The sequence below is a fragment of the Macaca fascicularis genome, chromosome 6 (genome assembly GCF_037993035.2).
Source record: "Macaca fascicularis isolate 582-1 chromosome 6, T2T-MFA8v1.1".
Classification (NCBI taxonomy): Eukaryota; Metazoa; Chordata; class Mammalia; order Primates; family Cercopithecidae; genus Macaca; species Macaca fascicularis.
The window spans coordinates 157,511,679-157,534,778 of record NC_088380.1 but is presented as its reverse complement, the minus strand read 5'-3'; the positions used below and the strand labels follow the sequence as shown (position 1 = coordinate 157,534,778).

At 53.1% G+C, this 23,100-nt stretch overlaps 1 protein-coding gene across 6 annotated transcripts in view; it reads right to left on the bottom strand.

Annotated features, from left to right (window-relative positions):
* The window catches only part of SYNPO (synaptopodin), a 75,211-nt gene that overhangs the window by 5,812 nt on the left and 46,299 nt on the right, over positions 1–23,100 (bottom strand). For 3 of the 6 annotated variants that reach the window (XM_005558277.5, XM_045394409.3, XM_073994602.1), the window contains one exon: positions 3,028–5,387. In XM_005558277.5, coding sequence (XP_005558334.3) covers positions 3,028–5,387 — 2,360 coding nt within the window. Of the gene's footprint in view, positions 1–997; positions 5,388–12,462; positions 12,699–23,100 lie in introns of those variants that run through there. The other 3 variants (XM_073994603.1, XM_065545928.2, XM_073994601.1) reach the window with 3 other exon arrangements.

Sequence of the window (23,100 nt, the reverse complement as noted above, 5' to 3'; positions counted from 1 at the left end):
AAAGGCTCAAATGGGGTTGAATGTTGGGGGCAGTGGTAAGCAGCTCCTCATATCTGGAGATGGGCCAGAACCTGACCTCACTCTAACAGCCATGCCTGGGCACTGACTCTGTGTGTATGTTTGGAGTGGGGGGTGTGCACAATAGGAAAAGGCTGCAGGAAATCAGAGCTCTTCACTTTCTGACAGACCGTTCAATGCACCATGCACACCAGAGCTCCTTGGGAATGCGGTGGGTGAAAATTCAAAAAGTAGCATCCGCTCAACCCAACCCCAGACCCAAAGCAGGGCACGTGTGTGAGGTGAATGCGTAAGTAGAACACAGTCAAACCTGGACTGTCAGAGACCAAACGGGGCTCCCATACCACCTTCTGTAATCCTTTCACTGCACAGAAGGGGAAACTGAGGCCCAGAGATTGGAAGAGGTTGAGGTCACACACGAATCAGATGCAGACCTGGGGTTAGAATCCAGTTCTCCTGACCCTTTATGGCAGTTCTTTCCTCCCCACCAGGGGCAAAAACTCCATGCTTTCAGGATCCAGACAGTGAAAACAATGGCAAAAGTGGGAAATGGCCAAGTGTAGATAATAGGAGGGAGGGACTGAGGGAACTGGAGAACGAATGCTGGCTAGAGGCATTTCTATTCCACTTGTAAAGAACCCAAACAAACCTGAACCAGAAGAGGTAGTGCATTTTCCCCAAAAATCCTCTACAGTGTTTTTGGCCAAACTCTGAGGGAAGGAAAGAACAAAAGGTTGCTATTTGCACAGGATTCTGGCTCCCTGAGTGCTGTAGAGAGGAAGGCCTCACTTCCAAGCCAGCACACGTCTGTACCCGTGCAGAACCAGACATACAGCAGATGCAGGCAGCACGCAGGACACAGCCACACTTTCACGCACAGTAATTGAGCAGGCCCACTCCACTTCCCAGGCTAGAATCAGGGAGGAGGAAGGGAACCCTGACCCCTAGCAGCACGGAAGAAAGAAAGAAGCAAGACGGATTTGAGGCAGAGTGTATTGAGAATATGAGAGAAAACAAAGTTGGGGGCAGAGCTCAGCCTGGCCGCAGGAGCTGCAGAATGAAGGGTGGGCTCTTCTATTGATGGCCCTCAAGGGTCGAAGGGAGCAGGGGTCCAGGGCAGGGGCTTCACTCTGTTCTGGGAGGGGCCAGGCCTGAAGGAGCTGAGCTCACTCACAACTCCCCCATGCATATCCCCTTGATTTGTGTGAAATGAGCTCACTAAGAAGGCACCCCTGTTTCCATGGAGACAAGCCCAGAGCTCACAAAAACTGCAGGCTCAGCCCAGCACGGGCACCGCCTCCACCACCCCTTGCCCCACTGGGGAGCCCAGAAATAGGACTGGGAAAGAGAAGTGGGTGGTCCTCGGCCCCCAGCCTTGCGAAGCTTCCATCTGAATCCTGCCACTTATGTCTATATTCTCTCACCCCCCACAAAGCCTGGTTTGGTTGGGGGCTGTATCATATCACCTCTAAAAGTGTCAGAGGTGACGGGGAGTCTCCAGCTACCTGACTTAACACTCTCACTGTATGAATGTGGAAACTGAGACCTACAGACACACATGCAGTTGGTCTGTTAGAATCCAGGTTTCAAGTCCCAGATTTTCCTCAAAACTCTAAGATCTCCTCTGTCCCTTCCCACTGCACTGCTATGCCTTGCCCTAGGTCCTGCTGGTGCTCCCACTGTCCCCAGGCAATCTTGAGCCTGAGCCAGCCCAGCCCAGCCCAGGCATCCCTTGGCCTCTTGCAGCAGCTCATTCCAACCCTTCCCTCACCAGGTCACCCTCACAGCCATCTAACGCCACCTGTCCTTTGGCAATAGCCCATTTCCTTTCTCTTTCTTCCCAGGGGACTGTCTTGTCACTTACAAGGTCTTCCTTCAAAGAACCAGCCTATCCTCTCAATCCTCACAGATTGTTACAGCTAGAAAAGCCCTCTTTGTATAAATGATAAAACTGAGGCCCAAAGAGAGAACGTGAGTGGGCCAAAGTCACACAGCAAATGGGAGGGTGACATGGGACCAGAACCCTCCTCTCCTGCCTCCCCCTGGGCCCCGTTCCAGTGCACTGAGGTGGCTTCTTTTAGTCAGGCAGATCTTGGTTGAATCTGAAGCCAAAACAGCCAATGGATACATGGCTAGGGGCCACCCTCCCTGTGGCACACCCACATCTGCACAGCCTCCTACAGGGCTCTCCTCCTGGGGATCCCCTGGGACGTCCCCCACCCCTACAGCAGTGACAGCAAGCCAGGAAGAACTGGGGCTGAGGCCTGGGCCCAGTGGTCTCCCTAAAACAGAGCCAGGCCTCGGAGGGGGGCAGGAAGAAAAGCATCAGACAGCAGTGGTGGGCTGAGTCCGCAGCCAGCAGAAGGACCCCGGAGAGGAGCGCAGGCGGAGGCGAGGCAAAGCGCTCTGAAGCAGCGGAGAGGAAACGGTGTCCAGAAGGCAGAGGCAGAAGAGACAGGCCCGTGGAGGTGAGAATCCAGCGATAGGAAGAAAGATGCCAGGAGCTTGAGCCTCAGGAGGGAGGCCCCCACTGGGGCAGCTGAGGAGGCAGACCCTTGGCTGGCTGACTCCACAGGCACTGGCAGGCTCTGTCTGCTCCAGAAGTCCCTGTTAGGATCCCCTTCTAGGCCACTCCTCCAGCAAGACGCTGGCATCAGATGCTGCATCCCTACAGCTCACAAAGGCCAGTGGATGCCCCTCTACCGCATCAGGGCTGCCAGACAGTTCTCTCTCCATGACCCTCCTCCCCACTCAGACACGGAGTCCGACCCCTGTTGTAGTAGGGGAGGGGCAGCTTCAGCTCAGAGAGGGGAGGCGACTCGCCCAAGGTCACAAAGCCAGCTGGTGGCCGCATCTGACCTTGAACCATGGACTCCCCATTCTCCTCACTCAGCTCTGTGCCATTTCCTGCCACGTCTGCTCTCCATCTGGCCCTCAAGGAGGGGAACTTGACCGGCAGTGGGACCCCAGTGGGGTTCGTTACTTGAAGCAGAAGGAAGGCTTCCACACCTGAGCCTCAATCCCGGCGTTCCGGGTAGAGAAGGAGGGCCTGGGGGCCTGCTTGGCTCGGGGAGACCATGCCCTGGAGGGAGACACAGGGGAGATGTCACCGCCATAGGGAGGGCTCACAGCAGTGGGCTGCAGGCTGTCCTGGCCGGGGGAGGTGTAGAGGCCCGGTGAGGAGCGGGAGGGCCGAGGCAGGGCAGGAGACGGAGGGAGAGCCCCCTTGGGCAGGTTGGGCACCAGGTCCAAGGAGCTGGGCTTGGCAGGCGAGGCAGCTCTTGGCGAGACCTTGGCAGGCTCCTTGATAGGAGAGAGGACAAAGAGCGAGGGCCGCAGCTGGTACGGCGGCTGCTTGGTGGGCTCTGGGCGCAGGACCCCGTTCTCAGGCAGGTAGCCATGGTAGAGGGAGGCAGGCGGGGTCCGGGCTGGGCTTCGGGATGCCACTCGGAAGGCCCCGGGGGCGTTAGTGGGGTATTTCCAGGAGGAAGGCAGGGACATGGTAGGTGATGGGCAGCGGGCCAGCTCCGGTGTATGACTTGAAGACTCGATGACATATTTCTCCATCCGTGACTGGCGGCGGGCATAGAGCTCAGCCCCCTTCCCAGAGGCCTCGGAGAGGTTCTGGTTGGGTTTGGGCTTCGGCTTGGCCTGGATGCGGGGTGACTTGAGGCAGGAGGCCCACTCTGGGACCGCCTCCTCTACCGCCGCGGGGCTGGCCCTGTCGCGAGGTGCTGGCTCCTGCTGGAAGTTGGAGGCCTCGGCCCCCAGTGCGAAGGGCTCCTCCTCCACGCCTACCTCCCCCTGGTCCCTCTGCCGCCGCTTCTCGTCCGCTGTCTGTACCAGATCCAGCAGGTCTGGATTCGGGGTCACCTTGGGCTTCTCCACGAAGGTAAACATGGATTTACGGCTGCCCCGGCGGGCCATCGACTCCTCCAGAATGCCTGTCTTGCTGGCAGGAACAGCCTGGCCCTTCAGATGAGAAGACTTGGGGTCGGAGCTGGGGTACAGGGCAGAATATGAGGGAGGAGACCTCACCCAGGAAGCCAGAGGGGCTGTGGACAAGGTCTCAGTGTAGGTGGGGGGTGCAGTGAAGTTCCCCAAGGGGCGTCTCTCTGAGGCCGGGCTTCGCTGCCCCATCAGCCTCCTTTCCACCATGGGGCTGTGGGACATTATGTGTCTCTGTGGCCGGGGACTCCTGTCTGGGATACTGGGGAGCTGGGGAGCCGGAGCCTTCTCTCCAAAATGTCGTCTCTCTAGCATGGGGCTCCTCTCCATCTGGCTGGTGCCCCCTGGCGCCTGGATCCCAAAAGGCCTGGCCGTCCTGTTGACCACTGATGGGGGCTTGGCCAGTGTGAAGTGGACCTCACTGTAGACCTTGGTGGGTGTGGTGGCAGCTGCTCGCCCAGACATCTCTTGATCTGCTGACACCACCAGGGTGTTGGGCTGGATGTCAATGAGCAGGGAACTGGACATGAAATCTGAGGCTGGGGGCCTGGAGCTGGGGATGAGCGTAGCTTCTCTGGAGAAGGTGCTGGTGGTGGTAGCTGGAGTTGATACCTTGTCAATTAGGAGTGTGCTGCACCTCACTTCCTCGGCCGGTGCCTGGGGTTGCCCGTCAGCACACAGGGTGCTGGGTTTGGAAGCAGGCACTGTGCCATTGGATGGGAGTTGGGCCTCTGAGGAATTCTGTTGGATGCTAGAGAGTGGCAGGCTCTGTGGAGCGACAGTTGCCGGTGGGTTCTGATTGACATCGGTGGCTGGCGGGTTGTGGCTGCTGTTAGAAACTGGTGTGGTGAGCGTGGCACTGGGCGAGGCAAGGTTTTGGTTGACATCTGCAGCTGGGCTGTGGTCCTCAGCTGGAGGTGGGGCCGGTGAGGACTGCTGGGCCTCTCGGTTTTGGGACAGGTGGAGCCCATTGGCTGTCAGCAGTGCTGCGTTCTCCTTTAGATAAACCACCAGTGGCACCTCTTCCTCCTCACTGGCCACCCTCTCCAGGTGCCGCAGCAAGCTAGCCTCCTCTGAGTACCCCTCCATGCTGTGGCCAGGGACCCCGCTGTCGGGGCTCTGGGGATTGGGGTGCCGTGGAGGGCCTGGCTCCGGCAGCGAGGTGGAACTCAGGCTGAGCCCCGGGGCATGGCCTGGGGGACTTTCAGGGAGCACTTTGAGGGACTCCTGGCTGGGCTTCTGTCCCCTCTGGCCGTGGCTCTCCAAGGTGAACTCGTTCACCCTCTGCCGGCGCCTGTTGAAGAGTTGGACGCCACGGGAATTGGAGCTGGGAGGGGTGGTCAGCTGGGCTGCAATCTGCTGGCTCCGCGCCTTGGCCTCTTTCAGATCCTTCTCCGTGAGGCTAGTGCTCTGGCCCGATGCTGCAGGGAGGGACAGAAGCCCAGTTAGCAAACAGGAATGCAGTGACACAGGGGTGCACAGACAGACAGGCAGACCGAGATGGTCGCCTCAGCCCTTCCTACACAGGATCTCTTCTTCTGGAATTTAATTGTCACTCACTGTTTCTTAGAATTAGCTCACTTCGTAATCAGCCCTGACCTACCTTTCATGGCCCAACTCAAATGCCACCGCCTCTACGCCACTCTGATTATCCTCTCAGGATTAACTGGTCCCTGATTTGGATTCCCCCTGACAGTTGCTGATACAGCACTTTACCAAACTGAGTACGAACACTTCACCCTAGAAGTCCCTCCGTGTCCCTGGCTTCTCCCCACCGCCTTCTCCTCTCTCACTAGGCTCTGCCACACTGGCTTGCTTTCTCCTCCTTGAAAATGCCAAGTATGTTCCTTCCCCAGGGCCTTTGGACTTGCTGCTCCCTCTGCTTGGAATAATCTTTTCCCAGGTAGCAGTCCATGCTGGTTCCTTCTGGCCACTCAAGTCTCAGCTGGAATGTCCCCTCTCTGGAGGCACCTTTCCTTCTCCTATCCCAATCTGTTTTGTTTCCTCCATAGCATTCACCAAGTTGAAATGATCTTTATGTTTCCCTCTCTATTATCCATCTCCTCGCCTAGAGCATAGCTCCAAGGGGCGATGACCTTGCCTGACATGTTTTTTTGTTTTTTTGTTTTTTGTTTTTTTTGAGAAGGAGTTTCGCTCTTGTCACCCAGGCTAGAGTGCAGTGGCGCAATCTCGGCTCACTGCAACCTCCGCCTCCTGGGTTCAAGTGATTCTCCTGCCTCAGCCTCCCAAGTAGCTGGGATTACAGGCATGCGCCACTATGCCCAGCTACTTTTTGTATTTTTAGTAGAAACGGAGGTTCACCATGTTGGCCAGGTTGGTCTCAAACTCCTGACCTCAGATGATCCACCTGCCTTGGCCTCCCAAAGTGCTGGAATTACAGGCGTGAGCCACCGCACCCAGCCACCTGACTTGTTTATCACTGTAACAGCAGCTCCTAGAACAGCACCTGTCATACAGTGGCACTCAGTAGATATTGCTGAATGCACAAATGAACCCCCAGAATATTTTCTGTGTGCCCTCCTTAGGGCCCTTTATACTTTCAGACTTATAGTATAGGAATGTGCTCTAATTTTTTTAAACAAAAATATTTTAATAAACCACTGTCTGGTTTAATTTTTTAAATTTGTATTTATTCATTTTTTTGAGACAGTGTCTCACTCCGTCACCCAGGCTGGAGTGCAGTGATGAGATCTCAGCTCATTGCAGCCTCCACGTCCTGGGATCAAGTGATTCTCCTGCCTCAGCTCCCCAAGTAACTGGGACTACAGATGTGTGCCACCACACTCGGCTAATGTTTTTTTTGTAGAGACAGGGTTTCACCATGTTGCTTAGGCTGGTCTCAAACTCAGGTGGGCTCAAGTGATCCGCCCACCTCAGTACCTCGAAGTGCTGGGATTACAGGCATGTGCTTTGATTTTATAAAGAGATGTCACTAATATTTCCCCTTTTTAGAGTAGGTAATACATTCACATGGTCTAAAAATTTATTTATTCATTCATTTTTATTTTATTTTTACTTTTCTGAGACAGGGTCTTGCTCTGTTGCCCAGGCTGGCATGCAGTGGCACCATCATAGCTCACTGCAGCCTCAACCTCCTGGGCTCAAGCCATCCTCCCACCTCGGCCTCCCAAATGGCTGGACTATCATCAGTGTGCACCACCACGCTTAGCCAATTTTGTTTTTGTATTTTTTGTAGAGAAGGGGTCTCGCTATGCTGCCCAGGCTGGTCTCAAACTCCTGGGCCCAAGTGATACTCTGGCCTTGGCTTCCTAAAATGCTGAGATTATAGGCATGAGCCACCATATCTGGCCCTAAAAATTAAAACATAAAAAGATATACAGTAAAAAGTGTCACCCCATCCTCGATTACTCCATATCACAATCAGGTAACCACTGTTTGTGTCATTATTCTATCTCCTCCCAGGATTTCTTCCCATTTTTACTTAAATAATCATTTTAAAATTCACATCCTTTAACACTACAAAAGTAACAAATTGAGCTAGTTTCACCAACGACTACTCTAGAACATTGCATTCTTTTATTTTATCTGCACAAAACCATAATGAGACAAGCACTGCTTGCCTGTGTTTTTCAGAAGAAGAAACGGAGGTTCAGAGATATATAAGGAAATGCCCCAAGGCTGCAAAGCCAAGGGTGACAAAGCTGGAGCCAGAACTGTTCTTTCTGGGGTCTCCAGCCCATGCTCAAGCTGTCTGCTCATCCCAAAAGGTCTCTTTGGGACATAAGGAGCAGGAACAAGGTCATCAGGGGTCAGGGGTCAGTCTGGGACTTGAGGTCCTGAGATCAGGCTGAATTCAGTCCCCTATTAATCTATAAGATCACTATAGGCAACCATTTCTCTTTCTATCCCCAGTGCCCAGCTGGCACACAGTTGGTGCTCAATTTATAATTATTGAATAATTAATGAACAAAGGATGCATGAACAAACGCCTTGACAGACAGGTGGATGGATCAGCCCGTGACCAGGGTCAGAAGCAACATCAGTGGCTAAGAAAATTCCTCCCTCCATCACCCCTCTCCTCCCTACTGTGGGAAGCTAATTAGTTCTTGAGGAATCTGACCCTGCCCTCCCCTCCCTTGCCCTCATTAGCACTGGCCATGGCATGCTGAGTCTGTCTCCAGGGACAGTCTTTCTAGGCATCTTGCCAGCGAGGCTCTGAATTCATGGACTCTCAGAGCTGGAAGAATTCTTACAGAGGAGGTATTGCATCACCACCCTGTTTTATAGGTGGGAAACAGAGGTCCAGAGAGTAGCCCAGGGTAGAGCTGGCTGACCCCACATGGGAGCCACAGGGAGGTCCACACAGAGCAGAGAAGCTGTGACCAGCAGCGTCACAGCAACTCCACTGGGGCCAGGCCAAGCAGCCACAGGTTTTCTGGCCGCAACCTCCTCCTTTCCTCCTCCATCGAACCTGGCTTTCCCCTAACCTATTAGAAACAGTGAAAGCACATAGCCTATCCCACCCACCCATGATACTACTCCCCTCAATAGGACTCCTCTCCTGCCTGGATCACCCTATCTATTAAAGATGTCTATTAGCCAGGCTGTTCCCCTGGGAGGTGCCTAAGGGATGGGGTGCCAGCCACACGGGAGGGCTCTGAGAGGTTGCTCAGCTCATGCAGCATCTGTCTCCCCTGCTCTGCTTAGAAACCAGGCATCCTGACCTGAATCCAGGCTCTGCCATTTGCTAGCCATGTGACCTTGGCAAGTTACTGTACCTCTCAGAGCCACAGTCTCCTTAACTCAACATGAGTGTTGGGAGGCCACAATGAGATCATGAATGCCAAGGCCTGACTGCCATGAAGCCCAGGTGGGCAGAGGGCTCATGCTCTCCTGGCATAAGCTGGCAATTGGTCACCCCATTCCACTGCCTGGAAAAGGTCAGATACTCTTCTAGCATAGGAGATTCGCTGAAGGTCAAATAGCAGGGGATTCCAGAGCTGCGGGGAAGCAGAGCTTACTGCCCCCAAACACGGAACCTCGGAATCTCAGAGGCGGCTGTCCCCAAGTCCAATCCCCACACAATTCTTGCATCTTCAAAACCACACCCTTGAGTGTGCAAGTCTCTGCTGATGTACTCAGGTGGCATGAGCTCACTCCCCCAGGAGGTGCCTTCCACTAATTAACATTCCTCAGTTAGAAAGTTCCTCCTTACATTAACTTCCATCCACTTTTTTTCTTTTTTTTTTTCTGAGATAGGATCTTGCTCTGTCGCTCAGGCTGGAGGGCAGTGGCGCCATCATGGTTCACTGTAGCCTCAAACTTCCAGGATCAAGCATTCCTCCCACCTCAGCCTCCTGAGTAACTGGGACTACAGGCATATGCTACCATGCGTGGCTAATTGTTGTATTTTTTGTAGAGACAGTGTTTCACTATGTTGCCCAGGCTGATCTTGAACTCCTGCGCTCAAGTGATCCACCCACCTCAACCTCCCAAAGTGCTGGGATTACAGGTGTGAGCCACCATGTCCAGCCTTCATCCACTTTCTTGATGTGGGTCTGCCTCCCCAGGCTGCACAGAAAAAAAATCTTCTCAGCCGGGCGCGGTGGTTCACATCTGTAATCCCAGCATTTTGGGGGGCCAAGGCAGATGGATAATGAGGTCAGGAGTTCAAGACCAGCCTGGCCAATATGGTGAAGTCCCATTTCTACCAAAAATACAAAAATTAGCTGGGTGTGGTGGCAGGGGCCTGTAATCCCAGCTACTTGGGAGGTGAGACAGAAGAATCACTTGAACCAGGGAGGCAGAGATTGCGGTGAGCCGAGATCACACCACTGCGCTCCAGCCTGGGCGACAGAGCAACATTCCGTCTCAAAAAAAAAAAAAGTTTTCTCATTCATTCCAGCCTGACAGCCCTGCAGAGATTTGCAGATACATCAGATCCCCTTGGGACAGGGTCAGGATAAACATCTGTGGTCCTACCAGTGTTTCTTATGACATAGTTGCAGCAACAGTAGCTAACATTGATTGGTCACTTACTGTATACCTATACACATACTTTACTCATATTATTTAATTTTCAAAACAACCCTACAAGGCACAAACTATTATTATTTATTGATGAGAAATCTATGGCTCAGAGAGGTAAAGTGAGCTGCCCAAGATCACAGAGCCAGAAGGAGTAGAGCTGTGTTCACACCTGGCTCTACGTTACTGCAGAGAGCACTAGGCTCCTGGCTGGCCGGTTCCCACCGTGCGAGGCTCATAGAAAGCACTTCAGTGTTTGATTACTCCAGACCTCTCAATGCCCTTGCATTTTTCTGCTTTTCTCTTTACTGGCTCTAGAAGGCCATGGGTTTAGAAAATCCTCAAATGTCAGAGTGTGCAGGGCCTTTAGAAATAAGCTGGCCTGGGAGGCCCAGCCAAGGAAGGGGTCAGAGAGGAGGATGTGAGTCCAAGACCAGGTCAGCTGACTCCCAGTGAGGCTCCATTCACAGCCTGGGCTGCTGCTAAGATCCCATCACCGCCACCTCTCTGAGCTTAGAACTGCTCCCAAGCTACTGTTCTGGAACAAGAGGAATGGCAGAAAAGGCCAGGAGGTAAGAGAGCCCTGCCCTCCAAGGCAAGCTCCTGCAGCCCGCACTCCAGCCCACAGTGACTCCATGGAAAAGGAATTCAGCAGGAGGTTTGGACCAGATCCAGCCAGCCATCCAGATGATTTTTGCCACCCTTCACAAACAAAGCTGGGGAGGGAGGGGGCACCCCAGAGTCCCTTGTAGCAGGGCACCAGGGGGCAAGTCCATCTAAAATTCCTCAGACTAGGGAGCTGCCCTCTCTGGCAATATCCCAGGCAGCTGCTCCAAGATCTTGCTCCTGGTGTCAAAGGTGGGGGTGGGGAAGTAGCCAAAGGCTACAGGGGACAGGTACCTCATTGAACCCTCAATTGGCCTGGCTGTGGCCTGCACTTGGGCAAGTCATGATGTCCCCACCGCCTCCCCACCTAAACTGATGCAGAGCCAGGTTGGGGGGTTAGCCCTTTAAAGACCCACCCTGGACATTGGATCAGGAGCCCTGAAGACAGGCCTTCAAGAGAGGAAGGGGTGGAGCGCGGACACAATGAAAAGCTGCCTGGGGTCAGGAGACTTGGGTCCAACAGGGTAAATCCTGGAGTGGGGGAGTAGGCGAGAAGCACCAGCACAGTCATTAGAAGGGGTTTGCCATGACCGCGGTCACTACCGAGCCCCCGCTGCAGCCCAGGTGCAGTGCTGTGCACTTTATGCTCACCACCTTGTTCAGTTCTCACAGCACCTCCAAGAGGTAAGTCCTGTGATTCTTCTCATTCTGCAGGTGAAACTGGGGCTCAGAGAGACCTGCCCAGGGTCACACAACTTAAGAGTGGCAGAGCTGGAATTCAAAACTCAGAAAAGTCTGGCTCTGAGTCTAATCTCTTAACTATTCCCCTTCCAGACTAGGACTCTGGAAAGACGAAAAACAAGAGAGGCTGCAGTGCTCCTGGATGATGGTCTGCAAAGCCCTCTGCTTCCTCATCTCGTGATCAATGCCCCTCAGCAGTGTCTTCTCCCCTGAAAACCCAGCTGCCTAGAACAACTCCTTCTTTCTCCCACTTCTTCCTCTCAGAAGAAGAGTTGATGAACTCATTCTTACTAAGGTAGAAAGGACTGCTAGGGCATGAAAGATTAGTAGAGTGGGAAGATCACAATGTTGGGAGTCAGGAGACCCCAGTTCTCGTTTGGCGTAGGAAGGGACAAACCCTTTCCCCCACCCCTACCACCCACTGTGGACAGCTGCCTGTTCTGCCCACCACTTGGGGCCCGTGTGGACGGAGGATCCGCAGGAGGGAGGTGGGGCCGGGGAGGGGAGGCCAGAGCACAAGGTCAGGACAGGGAGAATTCAAGGAAATGCTTCTTCACACGATGCCGTCAATGGGAGTGTCCAGCCAGGGTCGGGTGGGGTGGGGTGGGACAGGGAGCCAGGGGTAGGAATAGAGATTGGCTCAAGGCAGCCCATTGTGGTTGTCCAGGGGTCTTGGCAACAGGAAGGGTAAACAGGCTGGGTAAACTGCCCCCCTGGTGAGGTCAGGAAGGAACCAATGACTGGCCACTGCACAACCTCTGGCTCAGCTGGAGGCAGGAAAATGGAGAGGCCTGAGTAATGGCCTGGCTACCTTGCCAGCCCCTTCCCCACTCCTCCCACTGAGAGGAGGAAACGGCACAGGCTCCATGCCCTGGGGAGTTCTCCATCCCCACAGTCATGGCGAGTGCGACCTGACTGGGTCGGCAGACTGCCAGACCTCCTCTTGGGAGGAGAATAATATAGGCTTTGGTGGGAAGGACTGCCGCACATGGGAGAAGACACAGAAGTGGGGTGGGGAGCCCCAGGCCCAGCCCCCGCCTCACCACTCACAGGCTGGCAGAAATCACCACATACCTCTCCCTTGATGCCCAGAGGAGAGACTAAGATCAGAGGGGGATCCACATGCCCTAAGTCACATACCCCAAGCCGCAAAGGCACCTCCGGGCGCTCATCTTACTCACTCTGCTGGGTCCTCCCTGAAGCCAAGCTTCTCCCTGGATGCTCCTGCCGGCCTTCGGGCCTCGGTTCTCAAAGCCTCCGGCGAAGGCAGCCAATTGCCTGGCTGACGAAGCCAGGAAAATCCCACATCGACAGCAACACGAAGGAGCTGGATATGACTTTTCTCCTCCACAGATGACTCAGCCCAGCTCTTTATCAGGAAAACCGATTTTGCAACAGCCTTTTAAATGGCCTCTCCACCCCCAGTCTCTCCCCCGCCAATCTACCCGCCCCACGCTGCCAGATTCATCTTCCTCCCTCTGGGCTCCACTCATGCCTCTCTCCTGCTCCAAACCCTCTGCTGCCTCCCCAGGACATGGAGGATCAAGAGGAGAGGCTTCATCCTGGCATTCAAAGCCCCTCCACTGGGGCCTGCCCAAGAGCTCACTCACCTTCTCTCTGTGCCCTCGGCAACAGTGGAGGGAGTTCGGTGGCCTGCAGTTCCCACAGTTGCCCAGTGAATTCCTGCCTGCAGAGCAGCGTTTGCACAGACCCCCTCTACCGGGAACCCTCCTCTGTCTCACATCCTTTCTACATGCCCTAATCCCTCAGATTTCCGGCCTACCTAGAATGCTACCACCCCCTCCAAAAAGCCTTCCCTGATCCACCAACGTTCTACCTGCACCACTTCATAACCATCACCTTGTGTATTATTCATTCTAGTAAAAGTTCTCTTTCAGGGTGTGCTCACCACATGCCAGGTACCAGGGCAGGGCCTTACTTCACTTACTTCCACAGCAACCCAGGAGGCCAGCACTATCCTCATCTCCACGTTAGAGAAGACGCTGGCTCAGAGGGGTGCAGTGACTTGCTCAAGGTCGCACAGCCAACCAGAGGAAGAGCTGAAATTCAAGCCCAGGTTGGCCCAATGCCCAGTTCAGGGCCAGTCACATGGGCCATGCCGCCCCCTCCCAGTGTTTTGCTTTGTAGCAATCAGGCTCTGGGCCCTATTTTCCCCCAGAGACTGCAGCGGCCTCGAGGGCAGGGGCCTTTACGGCTTCACCTCTGTATTCCTCCCTGGTCCCCTCCACATCTTCCACTGGCACTTGCAGAATAAACACGAAATCTGTGAGAATGACAAGAGCCAACATTTTGGAAGCACCAGATGCTGCCAAGCCAGGGGTTTAATGTGCCTTTTCTCATTTAATCCTCACAACAGCTCATAGAGGAGGTTCCCTTATCCCCATTTCGTAGATGAGGAAGATGAGGCACACAGAAGCAGCTAACTCACTCCAGGTCTCACAGCTTAGCAAGGGCCCCTCGTGGTCTGACTGATCGCAAGCCTGGACGCCTTCCTTCGGAAGAGCTCCCCACAAAGCAAACTCACCCTCCTACTCACCCACCCAGGCCCAGCCCAACAGCCATTTCTTGGCAGAAGCCCTCATCAGTCCATTCAGACTCCTAGATCAGTGCTCCTCCCCTGTTCAACCTGGCCCAGAGGCCCCAAACAGAAACAGGGCTCAGAGGAAACAGCAGGTTGCAAAAACTCAGAAACCCAGGGGAAGGAGGCTGGGCCTGGCCAAACTTCTGGTTTCTCTCTGCTGGCACTGGGTCGGGATCAGGGAGGGCAGAGATGGAGGGGTTAGGGGAAGCTAAGATGAGAGCTCCTCAGTCAGCGCAGGCCCGGCCCATCCTCTATCCTTGCAGATCACAAGCCCTGCTCCCTGCTGGCTGACCAGGGCCCTGCCAAAGGCCAGGAGCCACAGCCTCTCTCTTGCCCACTCTACTGGGGTAATCATTAATCTATAATCAGTCGATTTTTAGAAACTTTGAGATGGTAACCCAGAGAGAGGCCGGCTGAGCCCCAAGTATACAGCAAACTGAAAAGGGAGGGCTCACAGACAGGATCACAGGATCATAGCCCAGCCTTCCACCTCTCCAGTCCAACCCTGGTGAGCTAGGCCTGTGCTCACGAAGCCCCTCCTGCTATTTCACTCTCCCCACCCCCAGCTCCCTGGAGGCCTTAGGGGTACAGAAAGGGCCGTCACACCCTACCTTTCCAGAGAAAACACATAAGCTAAAGGACAAAAAGGTGGCAAGTCAGGGCAGGGGGAAGAGGTGGTTTCCCCTAAACTGCCTCTGCCAGGGTCAGGGCAGGGCCTAGGTCATCTGTGGATTCCCTACTCCTCCCAGGGCCTGGCACACTCTGGGCCCACCACAAAGATGTGGTCCTTCTCCTTAGCCCTAGGGTCAGGACTGGTCTCCGTCCTCTGTAAATGTCCCCAGACTCAGCAGAAGTCATCAGCCAGGAGGGGCTGAAACCATCACTGTGTTGACTAAATAAACTACTAAAGGATGAGCGCTTCCACAATCCAAAGCCTCCCCCTTCATACTTTGCTTCACTATTCATCCCTGGAGATGAATTTTAGATTTGTCTAAATCCAAGACTCATCTAGATTCTAGATCAAAGATCTAGAGGGTGGTTCCTGGGAGTGGGAGGAAGGAAGGAGAGAGCAACACGCTTGTGAGAGAAGAGGGAGATGAAGTCTCAAATCACTATGTTAGATCTAAGAGGAAGAATGTTTCATGAAGTGAGGGGAGAACATAGAACCTAAGAGAAAGATGAACTAGGATGAAGCAATCCAGGAAGGCTTCCTGGAGGAGGTGACCTATGTCCTAGATCTTGAAAGATGGAGATAAGGAAGCATTCTAAGCAATGAGGATAGCTCAGCAGAGACTAGGAGGTTCAAGATAACCCCCACCCCACTCTCCTACCCACTCCCATATCCCAAACCTAGACCAGCTGAATAGAAAGGAAACTTTGATAGAAGAACACACCCACTGGGCTTGCCCACAGGCCAGGGGTGAATGGGAAGGGCCAGGAACAGTTCCACAGGAGCTATGTACATTACCAGGCTCAAGACCAGAGACCAGAACCTGGGCCTCCGGGTGAGTTACATAACCGCCCCCCACTCCTTGGGCCACAGAGCCAGCTAGGACCCTCCGCCTCCACCTCTCCTGCCATCTGTCTCAGCAGCTTCCTTCTTATAGGAAAGGACGCCCTGCAGCCCAGCTGAACGTGAAGGCCAGCGCCCTGTGGTAAATTCCCCACATTCCTTCCTCACAGAAAAATAAATAACTCAGAGAAAAAACGCAGGAGGAATGATAATGACAAAGTCACCGCACATGGGGTAAACAACAGAGAGACAAGGTTTACCCCCAGGAGGCGTCATCACCAGCCTGGGGCTCTGGGACAGACAAACCTGCCCCCAACCCTTGCGGGTCCCCCAGACGGGGTCTCAGGCTCACTCACAGCTGCCAAAGAAGGCACTGGAAATCCCTCAGTCGTGGCAAGTGGTCACTGTGCGCAAACTCGTCAGGGGCCGGGTGCACTCATGTTCGTCACTCAAGTTGCTGCTTCCCGAGCACATCAAATGTGCGAGGCATTCGGTTTCAGTGTTATCATTTTTCATCATGTTGTTTTATCCTCACAAGCTGTGAGTTAGGGAGTGCCATTATTCTCATTTTACAGATGAGGGAACTGAGCCTCAAAAAGAAAGGTTTTGCGATTTGTCAAGGTTATTTGGCCAGTGAGTGGACTGTGGGTTTCCAGCCGGCCCCTCGCTCCCGAATCCATTCAGCCTGCCTGCTCCTCCCACAGACAGCCCTCCTTTACCAAATCCAGTCAGAGGTGCAGCCAGTTCTTCCCCCATCTATGGTTCAGCAAGGCATCCAATTCAAATTGCTGGGCTACCTTCAGTAAATCATTTCACCTCTCTGAGTCTCAACTTCATCATCAGTAAAACAGGGATGATAATATCTGCTTTGCAGAGTAGCTGCTGAGTAAATGAGATGCAGCAATGATTTCTAAAGTATAAAGCACTGTGCACACCTTGGGGGGTGGTTAACTGTAGGCTTTTGCACACACCCACCTCTGCATAACTCGACCAGGCTGGGGCTGTATCTGTCTCTCTCTCTCTGTCTTCACCACCCCTCTCTGGGTCTGGTCTCACTCTTCTGCTCATAATCAGGCACGGCCCAACCCCATCCCCCTTCCCAACACCCCCTAGCATCCTCTCTGCACAGGGATCCCCATGTCATTTCTAGCCAGAATCAGTTTTGAACCCCAGGGCCCCTCAGAGGAGGACACCATGGCTCTGGGGTGCTGGAGGCGGCTGACCCTGCCATGGCCCTCTCCTCTGCTGCCATTCACCAATTACCAGGCAGGTCTGGCCCCACTCCAACAGGAGGAGTCTCCTGCCAGGGAAAGGCTGAATCATGCAGTCCTGCCCTCCATGTTTCCCTCAGACTACAAAAGAAAAGAAGACTAGAAGTCAGGAGATTTGGTGCCGGGGTCTGTCCTGTCACAATTCGGGCGAGACGCTGGGCTGATCCCTGACCCTCTTGGGGCCTCAGTGCATCCAATTTGTCCAAAGGAGGGATTGGACTGGACTGGTGGTTCCTAGAGTATAGTGCCCTCACCACTAATGGAAGCAAAAAGGATTTTAGGTGGTACCCTGATATTTAAAATCTTAATAGTTACGTACATTTCAAATGTGAATTGGAAAAGAGGTATAATAAACACACTTGTGATCTCAGGTATATTACTGCTTAAGGAGAGGCTAAAGTGGACATTTCACTGGCAAAATTTGAAGAAAATACGTATAGGTGGTGCATGGATTCATTCATTCCATGAGTATTTACTGTACACCAACTAAGGGCCAGGCACTGTTCACAGGCGTGAAGGGAAACAGATTAAAACCTCTGCTTGCATTCCAGTAAGGGAACAAGATAATAAATACACAAGTAAGTCAGATGGTAAATGCTATAAAAAATAAAGCAGGGACTGGGGGTATATGGACTGTAAGGGGTGAGGAGTGATTTGCAAAGGTAGACATGATAACCAAAGGTAGATATGATAACCAAAGCCATCCTCACTGAGAGGGCACATCTGAGCAAAGAACGTAAGAAGGTGAGAGAGTGAGGCATATGCTTGTCTAGGGCAACAATGCAGGCAGAGGGAACAGCGAGTGCTAAGGTCCTGAGGCAGGCTCATACCTGGCAGGTTTAAGAATGATACACATAATATGGAGGTAAGACATGAATAAGAAAAGCATGGGCCGGGCGCAGTGGCTCACGTCTATAATCCCAGCACTTTTGGAAGGCTGAGGCGGGCAGATCACTTGAGGTCAGGAGTTCAAGACCCGCCTGTCCAACATGGTGAAACTCCGTCTCTACTAAAAATATTCGCCAGGCATGGTAGCGCATGCATGTAATCCCAGTTACTTGAGGGGCTGAGGCAAGAGAATCACTTCAACCCAGGAGGCGCAGGTCGCAGTGAGCCAAGATTGCACCACTGCACTCCAGCCTGGGTGACAGAGCAAGACTCTGTCTAAAACCAACCAACCAACCAACCAACAAACAAATGTGTTCTCTAATGGCCCTTCTCCTTCTGAGCTCTGTGTTGCAACCCTTTCCATACACACACATACACCTGCAACATACACGCATTCTCAGTAGCCTCTTAACGCTGGAGAGGCTCCAGCCGGCAGCAGCACATCCTCCTCTGCACATATGCCCACACACAGAGGTGCTGCTTGCTTCAAGCCTGTGCTACACACAGCAGAGCGTGCCCAGGCACACATGCACACCCACAGAGGGGGCAGGACATACACACAAATATGTGCACACTGAGCACCCATAGGTACACGGGACTCATGTGGAAGGCTGGTATGGATGGACGGGCATCAGGTACACACCTTGTGGGACATACGTGTTTCCTTCCTGCCAGCCTGCCCTGTCTTCAAGTAACCGGGTTAGCAGACAACTCTTGCCTTGAGGGCACATGCTCCTGGAGAACGGACAATGCACCGATGGTATGGTTTCAAATTCACTTCTCCAGTATCTCTGTGCCTCACTCATAGTCTCCCTTTTCCAAGGGTACATTAAAATCTGCCACTTGATGCTCAAATGAGCCAGGGGATCATGTGGCTGTGGAGAGTGTCCGTGTGTGTGTGTGTGTGTGTTTTAAGACAGAGTCTCACTCTGTCACCCAGGCTGGCAGGCGGGAGTGCAGTGATGCGTTTACAGCTCATGGCAGTGACCTTCCAGGGACAAGGGATCTTCCTGCCTCAGCCTCCCAAGTAGCTGGGACTACAGGCATGCGCCATCACACCCGGCTAATTTTTAAAAATTTTGTGTACAGACGAGGTCTCACTTTGTTGCCCAGGCTGGTCTCAGACTTCTGGGCTTAAGCAATTCTCCCACCTTGGTCTCTCAAAGTGTTGGGATTACAAGCATAAGCCACTGTGCCCAGTCGAATGTCCCTTTTTCTATCCTTATTGCCATTAAATGGGATAAGCCATGTCAAATGCCTACCACAGCACCGTACACCTTAGCACCACCACCAGCATCCTCACGTGTCACCGAAGTCATCTCCACCTTCATTTCTCTAGGGTACTTGGGGGCAACTGAAGAGTAGAGGGAAAGGATCAGGCCAGGAGCTGGAGATCTGGGTTTTAGCCTCAACCTGGTCTCCAATTCAATGTGAGGCCTCTGGCAAGTTCCTTCCCTTCTCTGGTCCGGATCAGAAACTTGTAGGTGCTTCAGAATCCCTCAGGGAATGTGGTCAAGATGCAGATTCCTGGGCTCTACCTTAGACCTGTGAGACCACAGAATATGCACCTTAACAGGCTCCCGAAGGGGTTCTGTGCACAGCCAGGCTGGGGACCCACTGGGCTTTAGAGTCCATGATCTTATAACTAAGTGTGTAAGTTAGTTAACACAAGAAAATGTCTGGAATACAGACTTGCACACAGTAAGGCTCCATAATGTTAATAAAAAATTTAATAAAACATATTTTTATAATTGTCTTTTTAAAAAATTCTTATTTTAATAGAGGTGTGTTTTCACTATGTTTCCCAGGCTGGTCTTGAACTCCTGAGCTCAAGCAATCCTCCTACCTTGGCCTCCTAGAGTGCTGAGATTATAGGAATAAGCCACTGCACACAGTCTATGATAATTATATATGGTAATTTTATAGCATTCCTTGAATATGCACAACACTTTTATAGTTTTCCTAGAGACAGAGCAAGGATTATTACACCATTTTACAGACTAGAAAACTGAGGCACAGAAAGGGCAAGGGATCTGCCCAGGATCTCATGGTTCGTTGGCTCCCAGCCAGAGCCGCTGGCACAGCCTCAGGTGCACCACTTCCGGGTCTTATCCTCTCATCCCATGTGATTTTGACTCCCAGTCCCCAATATAACTATCCTTCCACTCCAGGTTTGTAAAAACTCTGAGTACACATGACTTCTCCATGACTCTGGAGAACAGGACAACCTCAACCAGTTAATTTCCTTCCAGCCACAAGATCCTTCTCACTGGTAGTGCAGAGAGTCCCCAGAGCCCTAATGCTACACACTACCATCTGATCTACAATAGTTGTTTTATTCTAACTAACACGAGTTCAACCTGATCGCTAGCTATGGTGACCTTTACCAAGCCTTATATGTGCTGAGCCTCAGTTTCCTCTAAAAGATTCTTAATTCCTCCTCTGCTATGTTATTGCTCAGATCAGCTCTCACTTAGGCAAAGGCCTGAAACCTACACTACTGCACATTAACTCTCTGGCTAAAGTGTGAGCTCTTGGAAGATAGGAACCCTGTTTCCTCCACCCATGCACCCACACCTATGGCATGTAATATGTGCTCAATAAATACATGCTGAATGCACGATGAAAGGAAATGATATGGCCAAAGCAGCTCTGTCCTAGCCCTAACTGACCATGGTATTTCCTGAGTCATTTCCCAGGTCGAGGGGTAGGGACTCTGAGCAGGGATGAGCAGGGCCAGAAGGAATGGTTTCTGGGTCCTGGGAAATTGCCCTCCATCTGCGTAGAGTGGACCGCCTGCCATGGCTGTGATGAAGGCCAAGCTGGGAGGGCGGTGTTCTGGGAGTCCTGGATGTAATCCTGTTGACTCACAGACATAAATAATGCACTAGTATGTTCTCTCCTCACCACCCTGTCACACTAAGAATAGCACCGGCTACTCTTTCAGCGATTCCAAGGGGAAGAGGGCAGGACAGCAAGATAGGGACAAGCAGGGAAAGACGTCACTGGACTATGGACTATCAAGCACTCCCTCTCCAAACCCATAAAGCAGAGGAGCCTGGAGGGCAGAGCTGAAAGGGCCCTGAGAGGCCAACTGTCAGGAGTGCTCCAGGGGTGAGCAGATGGCAGCCGCCCCTCCACCAGCCTGCTTTATCTTTTCCTCCTCCTTTCTGACGTCCATCCTAATAAAGTTTGTGCCTCCAACTTACCCCTCCACACTCCTCCCCCTCCTTGTTCATGGGATGAATAAATAGAGAGTGGGTGAGTGCCCTCTTATGTGTTTATATGTAAAGCTTTAGAGAAGGAAAAATATGCTATAGATTTTCATTTGTCTTAAGTTTAAAAATAACTGACCTAGAACAGTGCTTCTCATAATTTAAAGTACATGGAAATCACTCAGGAATGTTGTCAAAATGCAGATTGTAATTCAGGAAGTCTGGGATGGGGCCTGGGACTCTGCACTTCTAACAAGCTTCTGGGTGATGCTGATACTGCATCCATGGGCCGCACATTGAGTGCAGAAAAAGTAGAGTATTTATCTATCATAGAGATGGGGAAACTGATGCCCGGGGGGGAAAGGGGTGTGCCCTAGAGCGTCCAGCAGAGCTGGGCTCAGAACGCAAGCCTCCCGCCTGCCAGCCCAGGGCTTTGGCTCCAGGGTTGGGGCAGGGTTGGTGCCTGGAATGGAACTGGGGACAGGCAGCTGTTACAGGCAGTGGAAGTAAGTCCAGGGGCGGCCTTCATTCAAACACAAGCTGACCCTCCTTTGTCCACAGACTCCCACAGGGAATAAAAGGAAGTAAGAACTCACCTGAACAGGGGCACTCAGCTTGAGTGACCGCAGCCTCCTGCCCAGGAACGCACTCTCACCAGCTTACATCTGAGGCCTGCTGGGCCTCCATAACCCTCCTTGAAGAAAGAAGGGAGAGATGGCCCCAGACTCTGCATTCAGCCACCTCATGAAGTGGCTGGGGGCATGGATGGGGTCTGTCGATAGCACTATCAGGGTGGACATCCAAGGGAAAGACGAAAGGAAAAGAGGAAAGACCCGCCTCCCAGATCAGCACCAGCATGCTCCTCCTTCCTATGATCCGCCTCAAGCCCCTTCGCAGGCTCCAGGCCCTGTACCACCAGCCCCAATGCCCCCACCCCCACGCTGCAGCTCCCGTCCTGGTGTCCTGGTGCTTCACCTCCCAGCCAGCGAGGCTCCAGCCGTGCTGACCCTCTTCCTAGTGCTCGGCCAGCCCAGCACTTTCTCCCCTCAGGGCCTCTGTACTGGCTGCTCCTTTTCCTAGAGCCCTTTCTTCCCTTGCCCCCTCGGCTGCCCCTTTCTGACCATACTTCTCATCCTTCAGGTCTGTTCACAGATCCCAAGGCCCTCAGAGGTCACATTCTCCTGTCACAACAGCCTCTGCCTCTCCCCTAAACGCTCATCAGCTTTGTAATTCCATCAGGATTTGTTTTCATGTCAGTCTGCCTGTCCCTGCCGGGCAGGGACCTTGGCTATGTTCATGCCCCTGTGCCTCGGCCATAGCTGGGGCTCAATAAACAGTTGTTGACTAAGTAAAAGAGCAAATGCATGAAACACTGCTCACATCACAACTGCAAAGCCTCCTGCCTCCATGCTTCCATGTGACCTCACTCACCCGGAGTTGTACAGGATTGGGATTTGCACGATTATCTGGGCATCCGCCCCTGCTGTGCTGCACCCTAGCTGAGTGGCCACGGCAGGACACATTACCTCTCTGAGTGGGGTCTCCTGCACTGTCTGTCAGGTCTAAATGAGAGAAGAAATCTGGAAAAGAACTTTGATTGACAGCATTACTCTGTCAATGTCTGAGGCCCAGAGAGGGAAAGGGCTCATTCAAGGCCACATAGCCAGTGTGTGGGGATGCCAGACGCCCCTGGCACAGCTTAAACTCCACAGCTGAGCTTCAGGCCCACCCAAGCTCAGTAAGTGCACCATCTGCCTGGAGGCTGGGCAGGGATGGAGGAGGGAGAGGAGAGGGTGGATGGGAGCATTCAGCCTCAGGCCCAGAGCCAGGGTGTGGTGGGCGGGGCCCCCAGCAGGAGACCTGAGTGGGGCCTGGCAGCCGGGCACGGGGGAGCCAACTGGCTCGGGCTGGGTGGTGGCATGCTTGTTCTCTGTGCGCGTGACAGTCTATTTTTTAATCAGTACTCTCCCCATCCCCCAACTCCATGTGCCCTCCCAAAGGACCCCATATTGGGAATAATGTCCCGGCTGTGGAGGCTAGGACCACCTTAGGGATCCGTGGGAGGGTCCCCAACATCTCATCTTCCTATGGAGCCCACAAGAACTAAGCGGCCCAGAAGGCAGGACAGGAGGCTCAGGGATGAAGCGTGTCCTCTGCCTGTGTGACCCTGGGCTGGTCCCTAAACACTCTGACCTCAGTTTCCCCTACCTGTACAACGGTGGCGGTGTGCCAGACTGCATGGGAGTTTATTACAACTCAAGCACTTATGAGCCACTCAAGCTCCAAGGC